General features: G+C 57.5%; 1 protein-coding gene across 1 annotated transcript; it reads left to right on the forward strand.

The window, feature by feature from the left end:
• Positions 1-1,042: 1,042 nt before the first annotated feature.
• On the forward strand, positions 1,043-24,906 carry ARAP3 (ArfGAP with RhoGAP domain, ankyrin repeat and PH domain 3). Its single transcript, XM_033073593.1, has 34 exons — positions 1,043-1,176; positions 2,543-3,595; positions 4,160-4,218; positions 4,605-4,678; positions 5,452-5,522; positions 9,223-9,492; positions 9,954-10,023; positions 10,674-10,794; positions 10,955-11,142; positions 11,824-11,930; positions 12,668-12,867; positions 12,970-13,055; positions 13,541-13,723; positions 13,935-14,097; positions 14,359-14,502; positions 14,575-14,731; positions 14,862-14,964; positions 15,132-15,330; positions 16,771-16,834; positions 17,618-17,781; positions 17,921-18,133; positions 18,648-18,753; positions 19,175-19,322; positions 19,469-19,537; positions 19,775-19,849; positions 20,486-20,600; positions 21,286-21,414; positions 21,554-21,687; positions 21,839-21,921; positions 22,124-22,159; positions 22,550-22,613; positions 22,707-22,844; positions 23,084-23,122; positions 23,725-24,906. The coding sequence occupies exons 2-34, from the start codon at positions 2,583-2,585 to the stop codon at positions 24,010-24,012; spliced, it is 5,073 nt and encodes a 1,690-aa protein (XP_032929484.1). The 5' UTR covers positions 1,043-1,176; positions 2,543-2,582; the 3' UTR covers positions 24,013-24,906.
• The last annotated feature ends 25 nt before the right edge of the window (positions 24,907-24,931 follow it).

Raw genomic sequence — 24,931 nt, forward strand, 5'->3', positions numbered from 1 at the left:
CTCCCAGCCCGACCCTGCCTGGGATTGTGTCTGTGCAGGTGCCAGGCTGTGCTTCACTGCTGCAATGCCTGCAGCACAGCAGGAGGGACATGGTGACACACACGGCCGTGCTCTGTCCCTCCCATTCACACCACAGACCTCAGCAGCCTTCCCAAGAACAGCAGAGCCAAACAGCTTCCTCTGAGAGCTGCAGGGATGGCCACAGGGTCCTGCACACCCTGAGGGGCCCCAGGCACCCTGAGGGTCCCCACAGGGTGGCCCATGGGGTCACTGTGCCATGCCCAGCCCAGGGGTTGTGTCACTCCCTGTCGTGTCAGCTGCTGGGAAAGGGGAGGAAGGCAAAACCCTTTCCAGGCTCGTGCTGAATTCTGCTTCTGCTTTGCAGGAGCAGCCTGTGGTGAGAACTTGCCTTTCCCCACTGAAGTGCACACAGACTTTGTGCAGGGTGGGCCCCCCACACCAGCCCCAATGGATTTTGGGGGCACTGCTGGGGTGGGGGAGGACCTGCTGGAGTTGGGGCAAGCTCTGGGGTTATCAGCCACGGCATCAGCAGCGAGATATCAGCCTTTGACACCCTCAGGGTTGGGTAACAGCTGAGCTGGACCAACTGCCAGCCCTGCTGGGGCTCTGGCAAGAAGAGTTGTGTTAAAAGCACAGTCTGTGGGGAAAGCTCAGGCTCCCTGCAGGAGAGATTCCCCCTGGATTCCTCTTCCACCCCTGTCATCCTGCCCCCCAGCTCACCCCACATCCCACGGGGCACCAGAAATGGGATGAGGCACTGCATCCCCAGCATTTCCAGGTTTTGATGTTCCCAAAAGTTCATCTAGCCAACCCCAGTGCCAGCCCTCCCAAGTCCCTCCATCAACACGAATATTTTAGCCTGTTTTCCCCAGTTTAGCCCAAAGGAAGGCAGAGCCTGGCCGAGGGACAGGACACAGCACAGCGTCATGCCTGGGAAGGGACAGGACAGAGGGTGGGACAGGGATGGGGACCAGAGGGCTGGCCTGGAGGAGGGACCGGCAGTGGGAGGTGCAGGCTGGGTGCTGAGGAGCCCGCAGCAGTTCCTGCACGGGACTGCCCTGGCATCACCCTGGAGCCCAGAGCGGGGTGGCCCCGGAGCTCACACGACATTGTCCCCACCACCGGAGCGGCCCCGGGGGCTGCGGGGCGCCACAGGTGAGGGACAACCGCGACGGTGGCAGGAGATGGATGGGACAGCTTTGGGGACGGTGGGGAAGGGCCAGTCCATGCTCACCGTGCCAGCTGGGCATGGGTTTGTAGGCACAGGGATGGTGAGGTTCAGGTGGGTAGTTTTTTGGAGCTGCACTGCCCCAAATTGCTTCAGCCCGGCACCATGGAGCACGGGGGGGTCTCAGCAGCCATCTCCTCTCTGGGGAAGCCCCAGGCAGAGCAGAGCCACCGCAGATCCCTCAGGGTGCTACAGCCATGAAGAAGGGAGGAAAATCGCCCCATTTCCCCCCAAAGCTGCCGGGCAGAAGTGGGTACAGCCCTTCAAACACGCAGCCCACATCCCTGCGGGACATCGCTGCCCTGCCTCGGGTAGATCCCACACCAGCCTGGCAGCTCGCTGTCCCCCTGCCCTGTTCTCCGTGTGCCAGCCCCTGCCGTGACTGTCCCTCCCCTTCTCTGACAGCGTCCCCCACGTGCTGGCCGGGACACCGCAGCCTCCCAGGGCACTTCCCCGTGGCAACCCACGCATCCCCAGGCTGGCAGGCGGGGCCGTGCCCGTGCTGGCCACGGGGGCTCAGCCCGGCTCTCCCGGCCGCGTTGGGGACGCGGCTCCTGCGGGAGGGGGCAGGGGATGCGTGGGAGCGTGCAGGCAGCAGGAAGGAAGCCTGAGCCGAACAATAGAGGGAAATGGAGGAACTGGAAAAAGACCCAGTGGCAGCACAGTCAGCACAGATGGTTTTCTGCGGAGCTGCGTGATTCATGGGAAAAAGGCTCTCAGCAGGCTCTGTCCGCGGCGGGGCTGGCGAGTCCTCCCTGGTGGCACACGAGCCTCTGTGGCCATGTGCCACTGGGGGGTCCGGCGGGGTCTGGGTGGGAGTCTGTCCCCCCTCTGTTTGCCCGTGAGTCATGCTGACCTCTCCCATGCCCTCGCCAGCAGTGAGAGAGAGAGATTATGGTCTGGCCCTTCCGGCCGCAGAGCCCTCCCCGAGCTGGCCGGCCCAGGAGCTCATCCCCTGGGAGGGGCCCCGCTGCTGCCCCCGGTATCTGCCCGGGACACCCCCGCAGAGCCCGGGACGTCCCAGCCCTCGGCATCTGCTCGTCCACCCCGTGAGCCCCCGGGCTCAGTCCCTGCCCGGGCTCGGCTCAGGATCCGGCTCCGGGGAGCGATGGAGAGGCTGGGGCTGGGGAACAACAGGATGCGGGCTGCTGGAGCTGCGAGGTGAGCGGGGTGTGCAGCAAGAGGTGCCGACACCTCGGGGAGCATCCCACGCTCCCACCCTTCACGGCAGCTGAACCCACCCCCTTTCCCTTCCTGCTGCCTCCTCAGCCCCTCTCTCCCCTCCTTGCACAGATGATGGGCTGAGCATCCGTCCCTGAGGCACCGCAGGGCCATGAGCTCGCCGTGCGGCCCTGACTCGGATATTGCAGACTGGCTGGCCACCATCCACTTGGAGAGGTACCGGGATGTCTTCAAGCAGCACGGATACCATGTGGCCAGAGATGCCACCTCGCTGGACAGCCACCACCTGCAGCAGATCGGCATCACCGCCACCGGGCACCGCAAGAGGATCCTCACCCTGGCGCAGCAGACACGGATGCTGAGTCAATCCTGGGCGAGACCTGCAACAGGAGACACCCATTCCCCAGGCACGGAGCTGCTGGGTGCCCCCCAGGAGGGCAAGGATGCCATGAGAGCAGAGCCGGGAGGGACTAGTGACGCCTTTGGGACACAGCCGCGTGTCACCGTGCCCAGCCAGGTAGAGAAGGACCCCGCTCCTCCCGCCCTGAAGCCGGTTCCCAAACCCAGGACGGTTTTCCCTCGCTCAAAGCCGGAGCAGGGATCAGTGCCCGTGCCCTTGGCACGCTCCGCGGTGCCAGCACACAGCCCGGGCAGCGAGAGGGCACCATCAGCCTTTGTGGTACTGGAGGGGTTCGTGCCAGGGGAGAGCTCCACGGATTTTGGAGCTGATCCAGGAGCAGCAGTGGCCATGGGTGTGATCGCATCCCGGCTGAGAGGGAGGGACAGTGCTCTGGAGGAGCCACGGCCACCCCCGAGCCACGGCCAGACCCTGGAGACAGCGGAGAGATCCCCCCCGGCCGTCCCGTGCGTGCCCCCGCGGCTCAGAGCCCGGGGCCCGGCTGAGCCCAGCCCTGGCAGTGCCCACGAGGGTCCCCCCGCAGCCAGCCCTGCCCTGCCCGCCCCAGCCCGCAGAGAGCCCTCGCCGTGCCCCAGGGCAGCCTCTGCCCGCCTGGAGATGGTGTCCAACATCATCTACGAAGGACTCGAGCGCCCGGCAGCACCCGCGGAGGAGCCGGGAGGGCAGGATGGGCCCCGGGGTGAGGGTGTCCCTCAGCCCCCGGCTCTGTCCCCGCAGGAGCAGACCCAGCCCGAGGACAAGTCTGAGTAAGGCAAAGCTTTCTGTCATCCCTGGGAGGGGAGAGAGGGCAGAACAGGCAAAGATGAGGATCCAGCGGGGCTCCCCCACCCCCGGGACCCACCCCAGGTGCAGACAAATCCCTTCCAGCACCCTCCCCGTGCCTTCCCCGAGCTCTGGATGCGGCAGCTGGGATCCCTCCGAGATGACAGGACAGCCCTGGGCCCCCCGATGGCTCCTTCTGGATGCAGGGAGAGGCTGCTGCCCTTTCTCTGCCCCTCTGGCAACCGGGCTGGGGGTCCCCAGGGTGAGGGGGTGGCTGAGTGAGGGTTCTGGGGCTGGGAATGAGGGAAATGTCCGAGTGGGGAGGTGCTGGGGTGGGAGATGCCCCACAGCACCACAAAACACAGCCTGGCAGTCCCGGTGTTGGGAAGAGAAGGGAGCAGGGAGAGCGCTGGGAGCAGGGAGGGGATGCTGCACATTCCAGGGGACAAAGCAGGCTCGGGAGCAGCGCCCAGCAACTCCTGCCCTGCCAGACCGGACACCACAGATCCCAGTCCGGCCGCTGTAACCCCTGTCCTGTTTTCCTGCAGTCCTGGCTGGCCCGGCGGGGCCCTGCCCCCCATCCCACAGAGACCCAGCAGCAAGCCAGGTGAGAGCCCCCGGGGCACAGCAGGGACTCCTGATGTCCCCGAGGAAGGGGGAGAGGGGTAACCCAGAGCCCCCGCCCATCCCCCAGCCCTGCCCCTGCTCCTGCCTCACTCAGGGATTGGGGTGGCCCATTCCAGGCACAGCCCGACCCCACCTGTGTCCCTGTGTCCCTGTGTCACTGTGTCCCTGTGTCACTGTGTCCCTGTGTCCCTGTGTCACTGTGTCCCTGTGTCCCTGTGTCACTATGTCATTGTGTCAGGTGCCCTGGGTGTTGGGCTGCACTGAGGTGGGTTCAGGGGGTCCCTCTCAAGGACTGGGGGTCCTGGCTGGTCTCTCCCTCACCACAGACACCCCTGATGCCTTTGCCTCCCCCATGTCTGCCCACAGAGGTGAATGATCCGCCCGTCAGCCCCTACAGCGAGACCATCTTTGGCCATGTGGTCCCACCCCGGGAGCCAAAGGTGAGGGGATGTTGGAACCCTAAAGTCTGGGAATTCTGAACTTTCTGTGCTTTCTGACCCCCCAAAGAACACTGCTTTTGACTTGAGGTCTTGAAGAAGGCTTCCAAAATTGAGTGATGGATCATTGGTGTGTAGTTGGAATAGAAGTGTGCGATATCACATGGTGAAGGGTTTGGAGTTTGGGATTTTAGAATATAGTCATAGGTATGGGACAAGATGGAGGTTTTTGCTTGTTGGTACTTGGGACAGAAAATGCAAATTGAGGAGCATTGTTTGGATGAAGTGGAATGTGGGAAAAACAATTCTTTAGATTTTTAGATTATATAGTGCCACTAATAAGGGGACACTGTGGGGGTGGTGGCTGTGCTCTGCTGTCACTCAGCATCCCACCAGCTGTGCCACAGTGCCTGGGGAAGGTTCTTCCTGAGCATTCCCAGGGAATGGGCACAGCCCTGAGGCTGCCCAGGAGTGTTTGGACAGCGCTCCAGGGGTGCACAGGGTGGGATTGTTGGGGTGTCTGGGCAGAGCCTGGAGCTGGACTGGATGTGTCCCTTCCAGCTGAGGAGAATCTGTGATTCTGTTCTGGGTTGAGGGTCACAGGCTGAGCCCCTGCACTGTTGGGACTGCAAGGGGACAGCGCACAGGGGACAGGAGATGTGAAGGGGACAGGGGACAGGAGATGTGGCAGGGGACAGGAGATGTGATAGGGCACAGGGGACAGGAGATGTGGCAGGGCACAGGGGACAGGAGATGTGACCATCCTCTCTTCCCAGGCTGTTGGCATCTCCTCTGAGCAGAGCTACGAGGCTGTGTCTGAGCTGGAGCTGGAGCGAGAAGGCTGCAGGTAGGGATCATCTCTGGGCTGGGCATCAGGGGATACAGGGGACACCTCTGGGGACAGCCTGAGAGGGGATGGCAGTTTTCCCCATGGCAGGGCTGATCAGGAGTGTCTGGGATGGTGTCAGCAGTCTCTAGAAGAGCTGATGGGTTTGGGGATGAGGAGGAGCTGTGCTGGTGGGTGGCCTCTGAGGGGACAGAGCTTGGCAAGAGATTTCTGAGTGCACAACTGGGGCAGCACCTGTACACTCAGAGGAGCCTGGATTTGCCCTCTGGGAACAGGGAAACACCATGGGGGATGGGGATTACTCAGAAATTAGATGGCTCTAAACTCCAGATGAGGGACTGTGCAATCCCTGAAGGCTCCAGCAGCACCAGCTCAGTGTCTGCTGCTCAGTCACTGTGCCGGTGAGCAGTGAAATTGTGAGGGGCACCTTTAAAACGCTTTTGAAATGTACTTTCCATAACTCCTGATAGCATCTCAGAAAGAGGAAGGAAAGCTGCTCTTCCCATTTCGGATGGGGAGGGTTCCTTTTCCTGTGTTGCTCAGAGAGGACGAGGTGAGTTGCAGCTCTGTGGCCTTCAGCTCTGATGTGGCCAGAGCTGTAAACAGAAATACTGAAATCTCCTGTGGAGCCTCTGAATCAGGTCAGAGAGGAACTGGCCACTGACCTGTCTGCATCCAGTGGCTTCCAGGGAGTTGGGATCCAGGGAATTGTCCAGCTGTGGCATTTTGTACTGAGAAGAGGCAGGATGTGACCATCAGCTGCAGCAGCTCACAGATTTTTTCCCCCAGCCCAGCACCAGCATGCCTGGGGTGTGGAGAGTGGAACAGGAGACAGAAAAATCTTTGAGACCCTTTTGCACTGTGCTCCCAGACTCCACCATGCAGCTGCTGCAGTGTTTTCCTCCCACACCCAGCCCCACCGGTCCCACCATCATTCCCTGGAGCAGAGCTGTGGGATCCTGGCCAGCCTGGCCCCAGCTCTGCTGCCTCCCTGGGACCTCCTGATCCTCCCCTTGTGTTTCTCCAGCTCAGTCCTCACCCTGGTGTCACTGGGAATGACCAGGTGTCCTCTGCAGCCACCAATCCGCTTGTCATGGGAAATATTTCCCAGTCCTAAACTTCAGAGAGGCCCTTCTGCCCCTTTTCCTACTGTGGTAGCTCCTCTTCCCCTGTTTGTGTCTGGCCCATGCTGCTCTCTGGCTTAGGGTGTGGGCAGTGTCAGGGGTGGGCAGAGACACCTCACCAGCAAGAAAATATCCTCAGAAAGAGGAAAAGGAATGAAAAATTCCCTGCAAACTGGGAGTGGGTGTCTGAGGGTGCAGCAGGAGTGGTCACACTGTGATGCTCAGCCCCTGAAATGCTGGTGCCCTGCTGCAGCCATCGGTGTCAGCAGGACAGAGAGGTGGCACAGCAGTGTCCCTGTCACCCCACAGGGCTCAGGGGACTGGATCAGGCTTTGCTTGTACCCTCCACGTCTTCACAGTTTCACTGGCTCTAAGTCACAGCTCAGGAAGGGGCTGTCATGGATTTTTTTTCCCGTTTTCCTCTTGCCCTGACCCATTCCAAGCTGGGTCTGCCTCCCACTCAAGCCTGGCACTCGAGGCTGCCTGTGACTCACAGAGTCCTCCAGCCACACCATTCCCTGTCCAGTCCTTCCTGAAGCATCTGCAGGCCAGGCTGGGACTCCAGCCAGATGAGTCACCCTGACAAGGCTCTGTTGTCCTAATTAAACAGCAATTTTCCTTGTGCTCCGACCTCGAAGCCACCCAGAGCCATTTCTTGTCTTTCCTGGAGCCAAATAGCCCCTTCTCCCTCTCCATCACCTCCTCAGCCCCACTGGGATGGCTCCAGCATCTTCCCAGGCAGATTTAGGGCTTGCTCCTGTCCCATGTGCATCAGGGACATCTGATGGCAGAAGGTGCCTGTCCTAGTGCCCAAAACCAGGTGTTGGGAGAATTTATCAGGGGAGGTGTTTGGGGTCCTACTCCTGGTTCTGAAGTTTCTCATGAACTTACACTGGAGACACTTCCTCGTATTCTGGGGGATTCTTCTCCAAAAAAGTCCCCATCTCTGAGGAGGATTCCCACAGCTCACGTGGGGAAGGATGTCACCCAGCTCCTGTGGCTGAAGCAGTGATGGCCAAGAGTCCTTTCAGTTCTCCTCATGACCCTGTCCCCTGGACATGCCCAATTTGCTCAGGTGCTCCTCAGACAGAAGCTGGGACAAGTCTTGGATCGTCTTTGTTGGATGTGGAACTTGGCATGGATGCTCTCCTGTGGGTGCTGGGGTGTCCCAACTGCCACAACTCTTTTTGTGTCCATCACCACTGCACCTGGGCAGGCCCCTTGTGAGCTCCTGGGACTGTCAGACATTTCCCAGCACATTTCCTTTCCAGGGAAAGAAAAATGCCTGGCTGAGAGGGTTGATGGGAAGGGGCAGGCTTAGCAGTTTATTTTTATAATTTCCTTTTATTGTTATGGCTGGAAAGCCTCAGCAGGCCTGGTTTAGCGTGGCTCCCAAGGATGGAGGTGGATGCAGGAGCATATTACACATATTATACACAAGTATAATGCATGTATTTGTAAAATTCAAATATATATTAAATACAGCAGTAAACTAACAATATAGAAGTAAAAGGTTCAAGTCTGAACTCCAGAATTCTGACTGGACACAAGAGGTGTCGTGGCAGGAGTTTCACCTTTTCAAAGATATTGTGGCCAGGAATGTTGGAGGGGCAGAGGGATGGAGCAGCTGGGGTGGGTGTGGAGCAGGATATGGGATTGGGGATCTGCCTGGCTTCCTTTTGCTGCCTGTGAACAGGGGAAGGAGGTGATGCCAGGGATCAGGAGATGTGTGGTGGTGGCCCTTGTGACATTCCCTAAAGCAGAGGAGCCTTTGTGCCATCATATAGGGCTGGCTGAGCCTCAGGCTGCTGGTGGCCACGAGCACTCATGAAGATGCAAACCCCAACATCCCTGGTGTAATGGTTTGAAAGCAAAACCAGGGAGAAACTCCAAGTCAGAAATACAATTTAATAGGAAAAAAAGAGAAAAATAAAATACATCCAATAGTACAAGAGAAAAGTCACTGGCAGAGTCAGCATACAACCCAACACCCCGCTGGTTAGGGTGGTGGTAGCACTCCAGATGAAGTGGTTTTGTTGAAGGAAGGTCTGGTAGCTCTTGTCCTCTCGATCCAGTGGAAAAGGCTGCTCTGATGTTCCAAATCTCAGATTTTATCCAGGTAGGAAATGCTTGGCTCCTCCCCCTGGCTGGAGCATCTCCCAATGGGATGATGGAATTTTATCAGCCATGCACTGGGACTCAGTGGCCATGAACAGGAGAGATCTCCTGGAGGGAGGATGGGTTGTGGAAAGACAAAGAGCACTGCTCCAGCTGGTTTTACAAATGATCCATTAACAGGAGATAGTCCCACATAGATAAGGATCACTGCCCCATCTGGTTTCAACAAATGATCCATTAACAGGTTACATCTCCCATGGAGCTGAGGATCCCTGCCCCACCTGGTTTAACAGCTGGTGACAAAATTCACACTTTTGGGCACATCTTTACATTGTAACCTAGGATACCTGGGTGGCCCAAGCAGGACAGAATGAGGCCAGGAGCAGTGCCAGGACCTGGGTGGGATTCCCCAGGACCCTGCTGTGCTGCCCAGCTCTCTCACACCCCCTTTTCCACAGGACCAGCAGCGAGTGCAGCAGTGAGGGCCGCAGCGAGGACGAGGAGAGCCGGAGCCGCCTCATTGAGCGCATCGCCCACAATGACAACGAGGGCTATTCCACCGTGGAGGCGCCGCGGGCTGAGGGCTCCCCGTTCAGCCTGCCAGCTCACCTGTACCCCGACGAGGTCCTGGATGACCTCACCATCTCCCCCTACGCCAGCTTCACATCGCTGTGCGAGCCCCGGCCCACCATGCTCGGGGGCTGGCTGGACAAGCTGTCCCCACAGGGGTACGTGGGTGTGGAATCACAGCAGGTTTTGGGCTGGGAGAGACCTTTAGATCATCTCATTCCACCCCCTGACGGGGACAAGGACAGGCCCCCCCAAATCCTATTAATGCAATAGTTTTGAAAATTTGAAATTTTCCTCCTGTGAGATAGGATTAGGAGGAACTTTAAACTTTAAACTTTATTAGTAGAAACTATAAGGAAAAAAAACTTTAGACTACTTTTCTTCCCCCCCACACACCTTCCACTACTTCAGGCTGCTCCAAGCCCTGTCCAAATGGCCTGGAGCACTTCCAGGGATGGGGCACCCCCATAGATGAACCCCCTTGGGCAAGGTGAGGTGGCTGCACTGGTCACTGTGCTCCTCTTGGGTACCCCAGCTGTGCTGTGAGACCCCTGTGGAGCAGGAAGGATCTCTGAGGGGAATCATCCCCTTCCCAACAGTTTTTCTGCCATCCCAACAGGAACTATGTCTTCCAGAGGCGCTACGTCCGTTTCGATGGCAAGAACTTGATGTACTTCAGCAGTGAGAAGGTACCAAAGGGCAGAGTGGTGCAGGGTGGGGAGGCTGAACCTCGACACCAGCTGGGGAGCTGCCACATGCCCTCCCCTTGTCCTTCTGGAAGGAGCCAGCAGTGCTCTGCCACACCAGGGTGGCACATCACAGCCTCAGCCATGGGGAGTCTGGGATAGCAAGGGTCCCTCTGCCAGCAGGGAGCAGGAAAGGGGAGATCCTGCTGGAAATGGGGTCCCAGCCATGGATCCACCCCTTCCTGAACCTCCAGGGCTGCTGGTGCCCACTGGCTGTGCTTTGAGGAAGCACCAGCAGAGCAGATGCTGAGCACTGAGCAGCATCAGCTCTGAGGAGTTGACTTGGGTTGATGCTGCACAGAACAGAGAAAGAGGAGTTACCACAGGGAGGAAAAGGGGCAGAAGGGCCTCTCTGAAGTTTGGGACAGGGAAATATTTCCATGACAAGTGGATTGGTGGCTGCAGAGGACATCTGGTCATTCCCAGGGGATGTGGAGGATGTGCAAGGTCATGCCTGGGGCTGCTGGGTGGGATGTGGAGGATGTGCCAGGTCATGCCTGGAGCTCCTGGGTGGGATGTGGAGGATGTACCAGGTCATGGATGTGCCCTGTGGGAAGGGCAAAGGGGGTAACCCTGCCTGGGGTTCGTTCCAGGAGCCCTATCCCAAAGGAGTGATCCCACTGTCTGTGATCGAAATGGCTCGTTCCACCAAGGACAACAAGTTCCAGGTCATCACCAGCCACAGGATCTTTGTCTTCCGTGCTGAGAACGAGGGTGAGTGAAAACCTGGGCCAGGTTTTCCTAAGGAACCATCCCTACCTCCCTTCTCCAGCCAGAGCATCCCAGAACATCCCCTGCCTGCCTTCTGGGTGCTCTGCTCCGTGCCAGGGCAGTCGGGAAGGGCTCAGCCCCGTCCCTCCTGCCTGCTCCCCAGCCCAGAGGAATGAGTGGTGCTCCACGCTGCAGAAGAAGGTGATGGAGCAGCGCCTGGTGGGGTCCCGGCCCCGGCCTGCCAACACCGCCCACTGCCAGAAATCGGGAACCCTGGAGCTGAAGGGCCACAAGTCCAAGGTTTTTGCAGCCCTGAGCCTGCCTGAGATGTGGCTGTACAAGAGTGAGCAGGTTCGTGGCTGGAGCAGACCCCAACAGGGATGAGAGGGATGGAGGGAGCTGAGCCAGGGCTGGTGCCAAGGGGAGAGCAGGGGTGGGCAGGAAAAAGGGAATGGCAGAGCAGGAAGCTGGAGATCCTGCCCAGGGCAGCAGTGATGGGGACCAGGAGTGGAGCCCCAGCAAATCATCATCACCTCCACCAAATTATCATCATCTTGGTCTTGGTCACCAAGCATCCCAGTGCATCCCAGGACTGGATTGATGCCACAGAATCACACACACCTGCTGCAGGGGGGGCTGGCAGTGACAGCTGGTCCCTGTCACCTCCCACACTGCAGAATGCCTCACTTCCTTCCTGCTGAATTTTCTCAGCACCCCTGGTTTTATTTCCATCGCTTCCCTTGCAGCTTGCCTGCTGTGCACTAAGCAGCATCAGCCCTGAGGAGCTGGTTTGGGTTGGTATTTGGGTGTCCCTGACTGGAATTCCCAAAAGAAAGGAACCTGCACAGCCACATTTCAGGGGTTTGGGGCAGAACGTGCCTTGGTTTGAAGCCACCATGGATTTGCAGGTGCTTTATGTCAGAGGAGAGGGGGCTCAGAGAGTGGCAGGGGGAGCAGGGATGGGATGCTTGGGGTGCTGGTGACACCACAGGGCGGTGTCACTCTGACCAGCGCTGTCCCTCTGCCCTGCAGTTCTTCAAAATGGGCATTGCCATGTGCTTCATCGAGATGCGTGGCTCCACCATCCGCGAGGCCAAGAGCCGCAGCTTCGAGCTCATCACCCCCTCCAAAACGTTCAGGTATCCTGGTGTGCCGGGGGGATGAGGAGGGAGGAGCAGATGAGGAGGGAGCTGGGCCCACGTGCTGCTTGCTGCAATCCCCTCATGAAAAAGAAAAAGAAAAAAAAACGAAAAAAAATTAAAAATCCCTATTCTAATTGCATTTTAGTTGTAATTACTCTGTATTAAGATAAAGCAGCCAGCAACCATATTGTTTAAATTCATAATGTCTCTCAAGATAAAAGCTTAATCCCTAAGCTTTTTTAAAGTTTTAATACCTTTCTGGTCCCTAAATTATTTTCTTATCCAAAAATAACTCCAGTAGTGTCCCTAACATGTAGTTTCTACAGTAAAAGAATGCAAATTGAAATAACTATTGTACTGAGCTCAGTAATAATGATTTATAAAAAGTTTATAAAAGTACTAAAGTTTGTCCCAAGTAGGTATAATTCATAGTTTCTTCATCCTACTCTGCATCCCAGTTCCAATAACATCTTTTAAAAGTTTATTAGTAATTGTACCCAGTTTATTAAAGGAGAAGCAGGGGATAAAGCTTTCCTTTCCCTTTCCCTTTCCCTTTCCCTTTCCCTTTCCCTTTCCCTTTCCCTTTCCCTTTCCCTTTCCCTTTCCCTTTCCCTTTCCCTTTCCCTTTCCTTCTTCTCCTTTAAATCTGTTTCCTAAAAAAAACCCATTCAAAATCTTCCTCCCAAATCCACCCCAAACCAAACCAAACAAGTTTTGGCGTGCTGTGCCCCCAGCTTCGTGGCAGAGTCGGAGCGGGAGAAGCGGGAGTGGATGGAGGCGCTGCAGGAGGCCATCGCCGAGATGCTCTACGACTACGAGGTGGCAGAGAAGATCTGGTCCAACAAAGCCAACAAATACTGCGCTGACTGCTGGGCTCAGAGTCCAGACTGGGCATCCATCAACCTGTGCGTGGTCATCTGCAAGCAGTGTGCAGGTGGGACAGCTCCTGGAGGGCGTGGGGGCATCCTGGGGGTGTGGGGATAACTTGGGGTTCAGTTCTCTGGTCTGGGGGTGCTGATTCTCCTATTCCCTGCAGGGCAGCACCGCAGCCTGGGCTCCAACATTTCCAAGGTGCAAAGCCTGAAGCTGGACACCAGTGTCTGGTCCAATGAAATCGTGCAGGTGAGAAACTCAGGGGTGCAATGAAATCATGCTGATGAGAAACTCAGGGGTGCAATGAAATATAGGTGAGATAGGGGTGCAATGAAATTGTGCAGGTGAGAAACTCAGGTTCAATGAAATTGTACAGGTGAGATAGGAGCACAATGAAATTGTACAGGTGAGAAACTCAGGTTCAATAAAATTGTGCAGGTGAGACACTCAGGGGTGCCATGAAATCATGCAGGTGAGACAGGGGTGCAGTGAAATCCTGCAGGTGAGGCAGGGGTGCGATGAAATACAGGTGAGACACTCAGGGCTACAATGAAATTGTGTAGGTGAGACAGGGTGCAGTGAAATCGTGCAGGTGAGGCACTCAGGGGTGCAATAAAATCGTGCAGGTGAGACTCTCAGGGCAGGTGTGCTCAGGGGCCAGGCTGCTCCTCGGGTCTCCCTAGTCTGCTTCTGCTCCTCCTGCTGACCCTGGGGACCACGGGACTCTCCCCCAGCTCTTCATCGTGCTGGGAAATGACCGAGCCAACCGGTTCTGGGCCGCTCGGCTCCCCACCACCGAGGCCATCACCCCGGACAGCGGCGCCGAGCAGAGACGGGATTTCATCACCCGCAAGTACCGGGAGGGACGGTACCGCCTGCCCCACCCGCACTACGCCACTCAGGAGGAGGTGCTCCAGGTAGGGGACACCTCGAGGTGCTGGGTGCCACCCCAGAGCTCCTGGTGTGAGGTGCCAGCACCTCCTGCCTGGCTGTGTGCGCTCACTGCCTCGTGCCAGGCAGATTTTGGGAGGTCGTGCACTGGTTTGGCTGCCTTGGAGCAGCCCTGGGGGGCAGCTGGGGTCTCCATGAGCCAGGACTTGGTCCCTGAATGTGCCTGTCCCACCCTAGGCGCTGTGCACTGCCGTGGCAGGACCAACCCTGCTCAAGACCGTCCTGCAGTTCTTCTCCTCCTCAGAGGCTGCCCTGGCCTCTGACCCTGCCGTCAGCGAGGTGGCCCCAGGGGCTGACCTTTGGTGGGGACCAGAGAGCAAAAGGCCCAGGAACCTTTCAGGTAAGGAGAACCCACGAGCCCCACCTGGCTGGGGTGGAGAAAATTCCTCTTTGCTGCCCCTCCAACACGGCCCGAGGCTGGGGACACTCAGGGTGTCAGGGTTAAGGATTCCTCTGCAATCTCTGATTAGTGGGTTCCTCTGGAGTCTCTGTTCAGGGAACCCCATGCCTGCACCTGCAGGGATCAGTGGGATACCTGTGGGTACCAGTGGGATCTCCCTCTGGTACCCACAGTTTGGTGCTCCCACCCCACCCTCAGTAGTGTGTCCCACAGGGAGCCCCCGCCTGCAGGACCTGGGTCCCGAGGGCGTCTACAACGAGATCACCCAACCAGTGACACACAGCGGGTACCTGTACCGGGCCACGGCCCCCTCAAAGCTCCCAGGGGCCAGGAAGAGCAAAGAGGGTGAGTGTGGGCAGGGTGGGAGGGCAGTCAGAGGGTGCCCACCCCAGTGCCACTGATGCCCCGTTCCTGCAGACTTCCAGCGCACGTGGTGCTCCCTGGAGAGAGCCCTGCTCTTCTTCGACACTGAGAAGTGCACCGAGCCCCTGGGCCACATTGACAGCGGGGATCTCATCTCCCTGGGGGTCAACAGAGCCCACCAGGCAGTCACCAGCCCTGGCCCCACTGAGAGGTACCCCCAGCCATGCCCAGAAAGCATGGGGCACACAGACACCAGGGCTGGGCTCCCTGCTCGTGCAGTGCCTGCTCTGGCTCTGGGACAGGGACAGGGCTGCCCTCATGGGCTGCTTCATCCTCTGCAGGTTTCGCTTCACCCTTGAGCTCTTCCTCACTGGGGAAAAGGTGCAGCAGCTGGGAACTGATGGGCCCGAAACACTGCAAGCCTGGGCCAGTGCCATCGGCAAGGTGAGCCAGATCCAGTGTGTCCCCAGACTCTGTCCTGGCTTCCCTCTCTCTCCTCCCTTTCCAGGGGCTCCCACCGTCCCCAGTGACCCACCCCCATCCTCATGGGGCTCAGCCCTCAGGGGCAGAGCCCTGTTCTCACCCTGCTCATCTCCTTCTCCATCCCACAGTGGTTCACCCCCGTGAGCTGCCACTGCCTGCTGGGCTACGAGTTCCAGCGCGTGGGCCAGCTGCGCTACAAGTGCATGCTGAACCCCGAGCGCTGGCAGAGGGCCTTCTTCATCCTGCAGAAAGGTCACCTCTTCATCTGCCCCGCCGAGGAGGACGGGGCCGAAGACAGCATCAACCTGCGGCGGCTGCAGGAGCTCAGTGAGTGTCACAGCCCGGGGCTGGTGTCACACGATCCGCCCCAACCTGAGCGGGAGTCGTGATGGTTCCTTCGACCCCAGGGTGCAAAAGACAAACTGCACGGGACTCAGGTTTTCTTATGCAGCAAGCAACAATGCACTTTATTGAGTGCCAACAGCTTAGTTTATGATAGAGGAGAGACAGAAAAGGGAGACAAAGTAAAAGGGGAGAGGGAGAGAGAGAAAGGATGGGGGAATGGCTACCAACAGATGGGATGATGTCCTCGAGTTGTCCTGCCAATGAACGCGTCTTCCATCTGTGGGAGAAAGAAATCTCAAAAAGTCTCTTCAGAAAGTAATCATTTTATAGTTCTTATCCAAGGCGAGTGGCCTCTGGCCAAAAGGTGGGGAGATTTATGGACTATTGTGTTCAGAGGCCTGTGGCTTCAAAAATCAGGTGCAGGAACAGGATGCTGTGACCAGCACTCTGCTCCAGAGCAGGGTACCATGGCAAAGCACCAGGCACACCTACAAACAGTCCCTTGGCAAGCATCCACCTCGGCCAGGCCAGTAACTGTAAGCTTTCCTTTTGTCCCTGGTAGTTGTTTTACCAGGACCTGAGAGTGCTGATATCCATCAGCCATCTCTCAGGACCCCACATCAGCCAGCAGAGAAAGACCGGAGCCTTGCTTGATGCATTCCACAAGAATCTTTATTTCATGCCAAGGGTGGTCAAGCAGGATTCTCTCAGAGACAAAGGAGAGACAGTCATATTTACAGGTTCAAGGGGGATTGAAACTGCAGCCAATAAAAAGGTTTATACAAAGAACAGCATCCAATCTAAATCAAAAGTTCTAAAGGTGAAGTCACCAATTACACAAACTAATTTCTAACCAATTATCTTCCAAGGTGTTAGAGAGTGACCAAATTCTTAAGGAATTTGGCTCAGCCTTGGTATCTAGGAGACCTTATCTATTATAGTAAGTTCCAGGGGAAGATGGCTTTGGAGGAATTGTATCATCCACAAGCACAGTAATTTCACGATTATAACCCGCATCATTTTGACTAAAATATTGGTCCCAACCTGGAAGTGCAGCTTACACTCAGGAGCAGCCAATATATGAACAGAATTCAGAAATTTCCCAACCTGGAAGTGCGAACCACAGTGCCAAGCAGAGCTCATGAATTGAGCACCTGCCAGTAAAACCCGTGATCGCGTGATTGTTACAAATTGATTACTTCGCTGCCAACAAAAGTGCGGCTTACAATTAGGTACGGCTTATAATTGTGAAATTACTGTAACTCCTGTCCTAAGCAAGTTCTGGGGTCTCAGGGTCTCAGGGTTCAGAGTCTCAGGGTCTCCAGTCATTTCGATGGTCGTGAGGCAGATCAGGGAAATTTGGGACCGACCCTTACAGCTGGCACCGCGTGGTTCTGACTGCTCAGCTTCACCCCAACACAGGTCTGGTTCCTGCCACGGACACCCCGGAGAAGAAGGAGCTGCTGGTGCTGGTGGAGATGGGGAGGTGAGTCCTGGCTGTGGGGGTGATGGGGAAAGAGCCAAGCGAAGGCGCTTCTGGATGGGCCGACGCTGATCCCAAATCCCTGATGGAGAAGTGACTGGGACAGCAGGGCTGTGACTGAGGGGCTTGCAGGGCTGTTTTGGTGGCCCCACCTCAGCCTGGCTGGCCCTCGCTCCCTGTGGCAGAATGAGCAGGGGGAAATTGTGCATTTACTGTTTTCCTCTTTGTTTGGGGCTGGTTTTCACTGTTGGAGGTGCTGCTACATCTAACCCTAGCTGGGGTCATTCCTTCCCTCCTGAGCGAATTTGGGGATTTTTGGGGTGGATTTTGGGTTGAATTTGGGGATTTTTGGGGTCGATTTTGGGGTTCCTGGATGAATTTTGGGGTGAATTTGGGGATTTTTTTGCTGAATTTCTGGGGTGGGTTTTGGGGTTCCTGGGTGTATTTTTGGGGTGAATTTAGGGATTTTTTGGGTGAATTTTGGGATTTTTGGGGTGGATTTTTTGGGGGGACTTTTGGGGTGGATTTTGGGGGGGATTCCAGCAGAGGTTCCAGAGCTGCCTGCAGGTGCTGAGATGCCGAGTTGCAGGAAAAGTGGGGGCTGCCAGTATCTAAAGCTTCATTTGAACCAGATCTTAAATTATCCCCAAATCCTGGTGGGGTGGGGTGGGGTGGGGTGGGTTGACTCAGCCTGGCTGGCCCTCTCTCCCTGTCACAGGCAGGAGGGGACAACCCGCCCTTGTGACAACCCTCATTCCCTCTTTTCTGCCCTTTTGTTGTTCTCAGGACATTTTACCTGCAGGGCTTGTCGCGGGCGGACTCGGCGGCGTGGTACAGTGACATCCAGGCGTCAGCAGGGGGCAGGGGCAATGCTCTGAGGGACCAGCAGCTGAGCCGGGGGGACATCCCCATCATCGTGGACTCCTGCATCGCCTTCATCACCCAGTACGGTGAGCCCAGCACACCCCAGCTCCCTCCAGCACCTCGGGATGGCCAATCCAGGCGGGACGTGCTGCTGTGGGGCCACCAGCTCTGTGAGGGATCCTCCGAGCAGGATCCAGCCCCTGTGACCCCGTGTCTCTGTCCCAGGGCTGCGGCACGAGGGGATTTACCGCAAGAACGGAGCCAAGTCCCGGATCAAGGTACTGATGGAGGAGTTCCGGCGGGACGCGCGCAACGTCAAGCTGCGCATCAGCGACAACTTCATCGAGGACGTCACTGATGTGCTCAAGAGGTTCTTCCGGGAGCTGGAAGATCCCATCTTCACCCTGGAGCTGCACCCGCAGTGGAAGGAGGCTGCAGGTATCTCTTTCCCACAGCCCTGCTCTGTGAACTGCTGGTCTCTGGTTCTTCTGGTAGTCGGCAGAGAAAGACTTGGGCCTTGCAGGATGGTTCCACAAGATCTTTATTTCTTTTGTGAAGGAAGTCCAGCAAAGATCCCATTAGACAAAGGGGGCACAGTCATATTTAGGGATTCAAAGAGGATCTAAATTATAACCAATAGAAAGTTGTATAGAAAAACAGCATCCAATCTAAGTCGAAGTTCTGTGGATAAACTAACCAATTACAAAAGCTGATTTCTAACCAATTATCTTCCAAAGTGATAAGAGAGGGACTGAATTCCTTAAACATTTGTCCTTCTAGGTAGCCAGGAGACCTTATCTTTTACAGCACATTCCAGGGGCCTGGTGTTGAGAGTTTGGGGGGATTTGTATCATCCGCACTGCTCCACTCTGGGTTCCCTGGATGGGTCCTTGGTGCGGTGTCACCTCTGGATCTGCTGGCTTCAGCCAGGGTCTGGTTTTCCTGCCTCCAGAAATCTCCTCGAAGCCACAGCGCTTGGAGCGGTACAAGGAGCTCATCCAGCGCCTGCCTCGTCTCAACCACAAGACCCTGGCTGCGCTCATTGGGCACCTCTACAGGTCAGTGGGGCCCTGCTCCAGCACTGTGGGGTCTGGGAATGCTGGATCCTCTCTCTAAGAGATGTCCCCATGCTCCACCCACACAGCTGGTGCTGGAATGTGTCTGGGACACCTTGAACGTTCCCAAATCATCCTGCAGCAAGGGGGAGCAACGGGAGGTTTGGGGCTAGGGGACACCACCCTGTAGGATGTAAATGCCATCCAGAAAACACTCAATTGCCATCCCTGAGTCAGAGTTTGAGGCAGAGCCGTTGTCCAGTTTGATGGCAGAGGGAAGCTCTCCAAACTGGAACTGCCCAGTTTGAAGCTCCCACTGCTGAGGGGACGTCCAGGCTGTTTGTACGAGGCACAGGAGGGTGGCTGGGGCTGAAACCTCACCCTGAGCAGGACCAGCCCCTCACCTCTGTGCTCCTCATGCCAGGGTGCAGAAATGTGCAGACCTCAACCAGATGAGCACCAAGAACCTGTCGCTGCTCTTCGCACCCAGCCTCTTCCAGACAGATGGCAAAGGGGAGCACGAGGTCAAGGTGATGGAAGATCTCATCGACAACTACGTCAGCATCTTCAATGTAAGCAGGGCCTGCAGCCCTCGCTGTGCTGGCTCTGATCCAGACCCCCCTGGATCCCCCTACACCTCTGCCTGGCCCTGTGTCCCTCCTGTGTCCCCAAGCCAGATCCCGCTCCACACTGACCCTGTGCACCCTTCCTCTGGCAGATTGATGAGGATCAGGTGTCCCAGATGGATCTGGAGAACAGCCTGATCACCACCTGGAAGGACACTCAGGTACTGGGAATGTGCTTGTGGGCCCCACATCAGGGACCCCTGGGCTGGGGACACTCCCATGCCCACCCTGGGTCCCCATATCCACATTTGGGAAAAGATGTTCCCTCTATTATCTCCTCTGTGCCCATCACCTTGAGACTCCTGCAGCCCCAGCTTCCCAGGACACCATCTGCACCCCTGGGAAGGTGGGATGTGCTCAGCACCCACAGCAACATCACACCAGTGCTCTCCCTGCAGCTCTCCCAGGCAGGGGACCTCATCATCGAGGTGTACCTGGAGCAGAAGGTGCCCGACTGCTGCGTCACCCTGAAGGTGAGTCCCACAGCAGGGCTGTGCTAGAGCAAGTGAAGAGGGTGCTATTATTCCTTTTTCCTTTTGCCTTTTGTCATAGTTGGGATTGAAGCACAAGAGATGGAGTTTTGTGTTTGGATTCAGTTGTTTATTAATTTTTATCTATAGTATAGTGAGTGTCACAGCACTTGCAGCTAATAAGCTAAAAATGACAAAATGGAGCTGTCTCTTGCTTGTTAACTATTCAATTAAAAACTAACATCTGTATTATTTACACTTTTGACCCAATGACCAAACACCCATGACCCTCACTGCAGTGCTTTCCACCCAACCAAAAACTACTGCTTAAAACCAAGAAGAAGGAAGAAGAAGAGCCAAGAACCTCCATCTTGTCCCATACCTATTACTACATTCCAAAACCCCAAATTCCAAACCCTTCCCCATGTGAAATCACTTCTATTCTATTCACACTTCTATTCAAACCACACACCAGTGATTTTAACTCCACCACTCAAGTTTTGGAATCCTTCTCCAAGGCCTCAAGTCACAAGCAGTGCTCTTTTGAGGGTCAGAACCAGAAAGCACAGAAAGTTCAGAACTCCCAGGTTTCAGGGTTCCAGGAGGCTCATCCTGCACCCCCTGTGTGTCTGGCCCCAGGTGTCCCCCACGATGACCGCAGAGGAACTGACCAACCAGGTGCTGGAGATGCGCAACGTGGCTGCCAGCCTGGACATCTGGCTGACCTTCGAGGCGCTGGAGAACGGGGAGCTGGGTGAGCACGGCAGGGATGGCACAGGGGGATGCTCCTGGCATGGCCAGGGGGAGGTGACATGAGCCAGTGTGCCCTGGTGGCCAAGAAGGCAAATGAGTCCTGGCCTGGATCAGGACTTGAGAACACCTTGAGTGCTGTGTGAGCCCCTCAGTTTAGGAAGGACCTTGAGATGCTTGAGCACGTCCAGAGGAGGCAACAAGGCTGGGGAGGGGCCTGGAACACAAACCTTGTGAGGAACAACTGAGGGAGCTGGGGTTGTTTAGCCTGAAGAAAAGGAGACTCAGGGGGTGACCTTGTCACTCTTACAACTCCCTGAAAGGTGGCTGTGCTCAGCTGGGGTTGGTCTCCTTCTCCAGGCAGCACTGACAGAACCAAAGAACACAGAGTCTCGAGCTGTGCCAGGGGAAATTAGGTTGGATATTAGGAAAAAAATTTTTACAGAAAGAGTGATAACCTACTGCAATGGTCTGCCTGAGGAGGTGGTGGAGTCACCATCTCTGGGTGTGTTTAAAAAAAGACTGGATGTGGCACTCGGTTTAGCTGAGATGTTGGACTGGATGATCTCAAAGGTCTCTTCCAACCTGGTCATTCTGTGAATTCTGTGTGAGGTACTGGGGGTGGCAGAGGGGACAGGAACTGGCACAGGGAAGGGGACACAGTGGTGAGAGTGTCCCTGTGTCCCCAGAGCGGCCCCTGCACCCCAAGGAGAAGGTGCTGGAGCAGGCCCTGCAGTGGTGCAAGCTCCCGGAGCCCAGCGCCGCGTACCTGCTGATCAGGAAGGTGCCCATCGGCGAGGGCAGCTGTCTCTTCACAGGTAAGGCGAGCACAGAGGGGGACACGGTCCCTCGGGGTGTCCCCAGAGGGAGACAGCCCTGCCTGAGCTTCCCTTCACTTCCCACCCTGCAGTCCCACCCTGCCAGCCCCCCTGACCCCCGTGTCCCCACACTGGGCAGGTGCCAAGCGTGAGACCCCCAAGTGCGGGCTGCTGAAATGCCGCGAGGAGCCCCCCAAGCTGCTGGGGAACAAGTTCCAGGAGCGTTACTTCGTCATCCGCGACAGGAGGCTGCTGCTGCTCAAGGAGAAGAGGGTATGGGGGATGCTGTGGGATGGATCTGAGCCCGGGGTGGGAGGAGAGGCTGGGAGGAGGAGCCCGGGGACAGCAGCGGCACAGAGTGGCTGTGCTTCTGGCAGAGGGGCTGGCACCAAGCCGGGCTGACCCACTGGATGTCCTTTGCCAGAGTGCCAAGCCAGAGCGTGAGTGGCCCCTGGACGCAGCCAAGGTTTACATGGGCATTAGGAAGAAACTGAAGCCACCAGCTCAGTAAGTGGGACCTTCCCAGCCAGATATCCACCCCTCAGTCCCTGCTCCTGGCACCCAAACCCAGCTGCTGACTACCCAGGCTCCGCCTGGACCCAAAGCCTGTGCCCTTGGGGCGAGCTCAGCGCCCTGCCCCGCTGCCCACAGACCCCAGGCTGTGTGTGAGCCTGGCAGTGCTGCCCTAGAGCCTTGTGTTCCTTTCCAGGTGGGGTTTCACACTGACCCTGGACAAGCAGCAGCTGTGAGTACCTTCCCCTGCCGTCCTGGGGCTGATGTGTCCCCAGTTTTAGTGGGAGTGGGACAGCCAGGAGCCCTGGGGTCAGCACAGAGCTGGGGCACTTGAGAGAGTGGAGGGGCCACATTGTCCCTGGCACAGGATGGCGGTGTCCCGTGGCCACCCATGTCCCTGCCTCCCACCCACACCAGCACCCTGGGTGGTGCTGGGTGCCCAAAAAGCTCCCAGCTTGCCCTAAAGCAGCAATTTGGGCATGCAGAGATTTTCAGAGATTTACACCACGGGCTGTAGATGAACCTGAGAGCCCCAGGCTCACAGACAAAGTGACAAGGTGACAAGGGGACACGGCCCCACTGTCCCCACTCCCTGGCAGCTTCTCCACTATTTGCTCTGCAGGTACCTGGTGTGCTCAGGGCAGGCTGAGCTCTGGGACTGGACCACCAGCATCCTCAAGGCTCAGGTGGGTGCAGGCTGGTCGTGCCACCCAGCTGGGTGGAGCTGGCATGGGGCTGGCAGGGCATGACCCGTGTCTCCACCCTGTCCCTGTGCACAGCACGATGACCTGCGCCCCGTGGTCCTGCGCCGACGCTCCTCCTCCGACCTCGCCAAGCAGAAATTCGGGACCATGCCGCTGGTGCCCCTGCACGGGGACAGCACTGATGCCACCATGCTCTCTGCCAACCAGACTCTGGTAAAGAGTGCTCCTGCACCCATCCTGGTCCTTGTACCCGTCCCAAGACCCTGTGCCCGCCCTGGAGAGGCACCCATGGGTGCTGTGTGTGCCATGCTCGTGTCCGTGCCCGTGTCTGTGGCAGCTCTCCGTGCCTGCAGGCTCCTGCACCCTCTGCCCCTCCCCTGCCTGCCCAGGCCCCCGTGGCCTCGCTCCTCGCTTTCCCTGTGCTCACCCCTGTCCGTCTCCTCTGTTTCTAGCGCCGCCTGCACACGCGAAGGACTTTGTCCATGTTCTTTGTAAGTACTGCACACGTGGAGCATCTGCTGCTGGCTTTGCACTGTGCCAGGGCTCACCTGCAGCGTCCCATGTGCCCAGCTGGTGTGGCAGACAACGGGGTGCCCACTGCTCTCCGTGTTCCCTGCCTGGGGATGTGGATTCCTGTGTGGTCCCAGTGTGGGCAAGGCTAGTCCAGCCCAGTTCCCAGAGCCTCTCCTGCTGGGCACACGTTGCCCATAGGGTATCAATGGAAGGAATGTGAGGGAAGAGGTTTAGGTGTGCCTTGTCATGAGGTTATTTCCAAAAAAGGCCACTGGGCTGGACCTCTCCTCACCTGGATTTGTGTTCTGCATGACATCCACCCTGCCCACCCACCCCAGAATCCTCTGCCAAGGGCTGCTGAGCTGGTGGCACAGACCATGCCCAGGCACCAAAACTCCCCTTCCTCAGCCATGGGGAACAAAGGGCAGCAGTGCCTGAGCCCAGGGACCTGCTGGAGGTGCCGGCCCCATGGTGAGGGACAGGGAACCCCAGGCAGTGCAGGGGGCAGGGTGAGGGGGGACAGCGGGGTACAGCTGAGCCATGTGGGCAGCACCCTTCACCTGCCCCCTGTCCTCCCCAGCCCATGAAGATCCACCAGGACTCCCTGGAGGAGCAGCAGGAGAAGGAGGCAGACATTGATCCTGTCTACGAGGAAGTGGGGAACTTCCCCGAGCTGGCAGCGCTGGACCTGGGGCAGGGCCTGCTGGCAGAGCTGGCGGCCGTGCCCCCCGTGGACAGGTCCAAGAAGCCATTCCCGTTCCCTGAGCAGCCCTCAGGCACTGCCCTGCGCTCCTCACTGCCTGCCAGCCCGGCCCACAGGGTGCAAGGCTCCTCTGTCACCAAAGCCGTGTCCCTGGAAAGGGCTTGAACCTGGAAAGCAACAAAGCTCCAACCCCGGGGCTTGCACCCACCAAAAACTTCCTCCCTGGAGAGGAACGTGGAGCCTTCCGTGGTGCTGGGAGGGACTGGGAGCAGGCAGGCACCCCGGGAGCAGCCCACGGCAGAGAGCTCCCTGGAGCTGCCCAGGAAGAGGAGCTTGCAGGCTCCCTCACCCATCAGTGACAAACTGATCCAGGAGCTGAGCAGTGTCATCCTCAGGAAGAGCGATGGCCAACCCCCGGGGCCGGGCCAGCCGGTGACGTGACCCGCTGTGCCAAAGGGGTGGCCACCGACCTGGGGGTCAAGTCGTGCCCGGTGGCAGCGATGATGGGAACCCCAGCAGGCAGAGATGATGGGTACCCCACACTCCCACATGGTGGAACCCCCCACCCTCCTCCTCCTCCTCATCCCGGAGCCAGGTGGGATGGGGAACCAAAGGGACAAGTGGTGAGCAGGATGTTGGGCCGTGGTAGCTCCTCTTGGGAGGGCTGGGACTGCTGCCACCTGAGCTCTTGCTCATGGGTGGCACATCTGTCATCGAGCCCAGCACCGAGGGACACAAGCGAAGGGGAAAACAAAGCAGGAACATGGTGCCCGCATGTTTTTGGCAGCACGGCACCATGCCAGGCAGGGGGGTACAGGGTGCCAGCGTGTCCCCTCTCCAGCACTGGGGCCTGCAGGGCAGTGCCAGGACAACCCAAGCCATCCCCCTTCCCTTCTTGCACACCACTGTTTTGGGGGGAAAGGGGGAGCAGCAGGAGCAGGGCTGGCCGTGTGTGCCTGGCATGTCGTCCTGGCGATGGAGGGCAGCCCCTCCTCAGCGAGGCTCTTTGTACCTGTCCCTGCCACCAGCAGGGAGAAATAAAGGTTTATTTGTACTCTGGAGGGTTTGGTCACTGCAGGAGGAG

The sequence above is a fragment of the Catharus ustulatus genome, chromosome 15 (assembly GCF_009819885.2).
Source record: "Catharus ustulatus isolate bCatUst1 chromosome 15, bCatUst1.pri.v2, whole genome shotgun sequence".
Classification (NCBI taxonomy): domain Eukaryota; kingdom Metazoa; phylum Chordata; class Aves; order Passeriformes; family Turdidae; genus Catharus; species Catharus ustulatus.

Coding starts and splice junctions, on each gene's coding strand:
- ARAP3 (XM_033073593.1), top strand. CDS start 2,583: ATGAGCTCGCCGTGCGGCCCTGACTCGGATATTGCAGACTGGCTGGCC. Junction 4,219..4,604: donor GAGACCCAGCAGCAAGCCAG/GTGAGAGCCCCC, acceptor GTCTGCCCACAG/AGGTGAATGATCCGCCCGTC. Junction 5,523..9,222: donor CTGGAGCGAGAAGGCTGCAG/GTAGGGATCATC, acceptor CCTTTTCCACAG/GACCAGCAGCGAGTGCAGCA.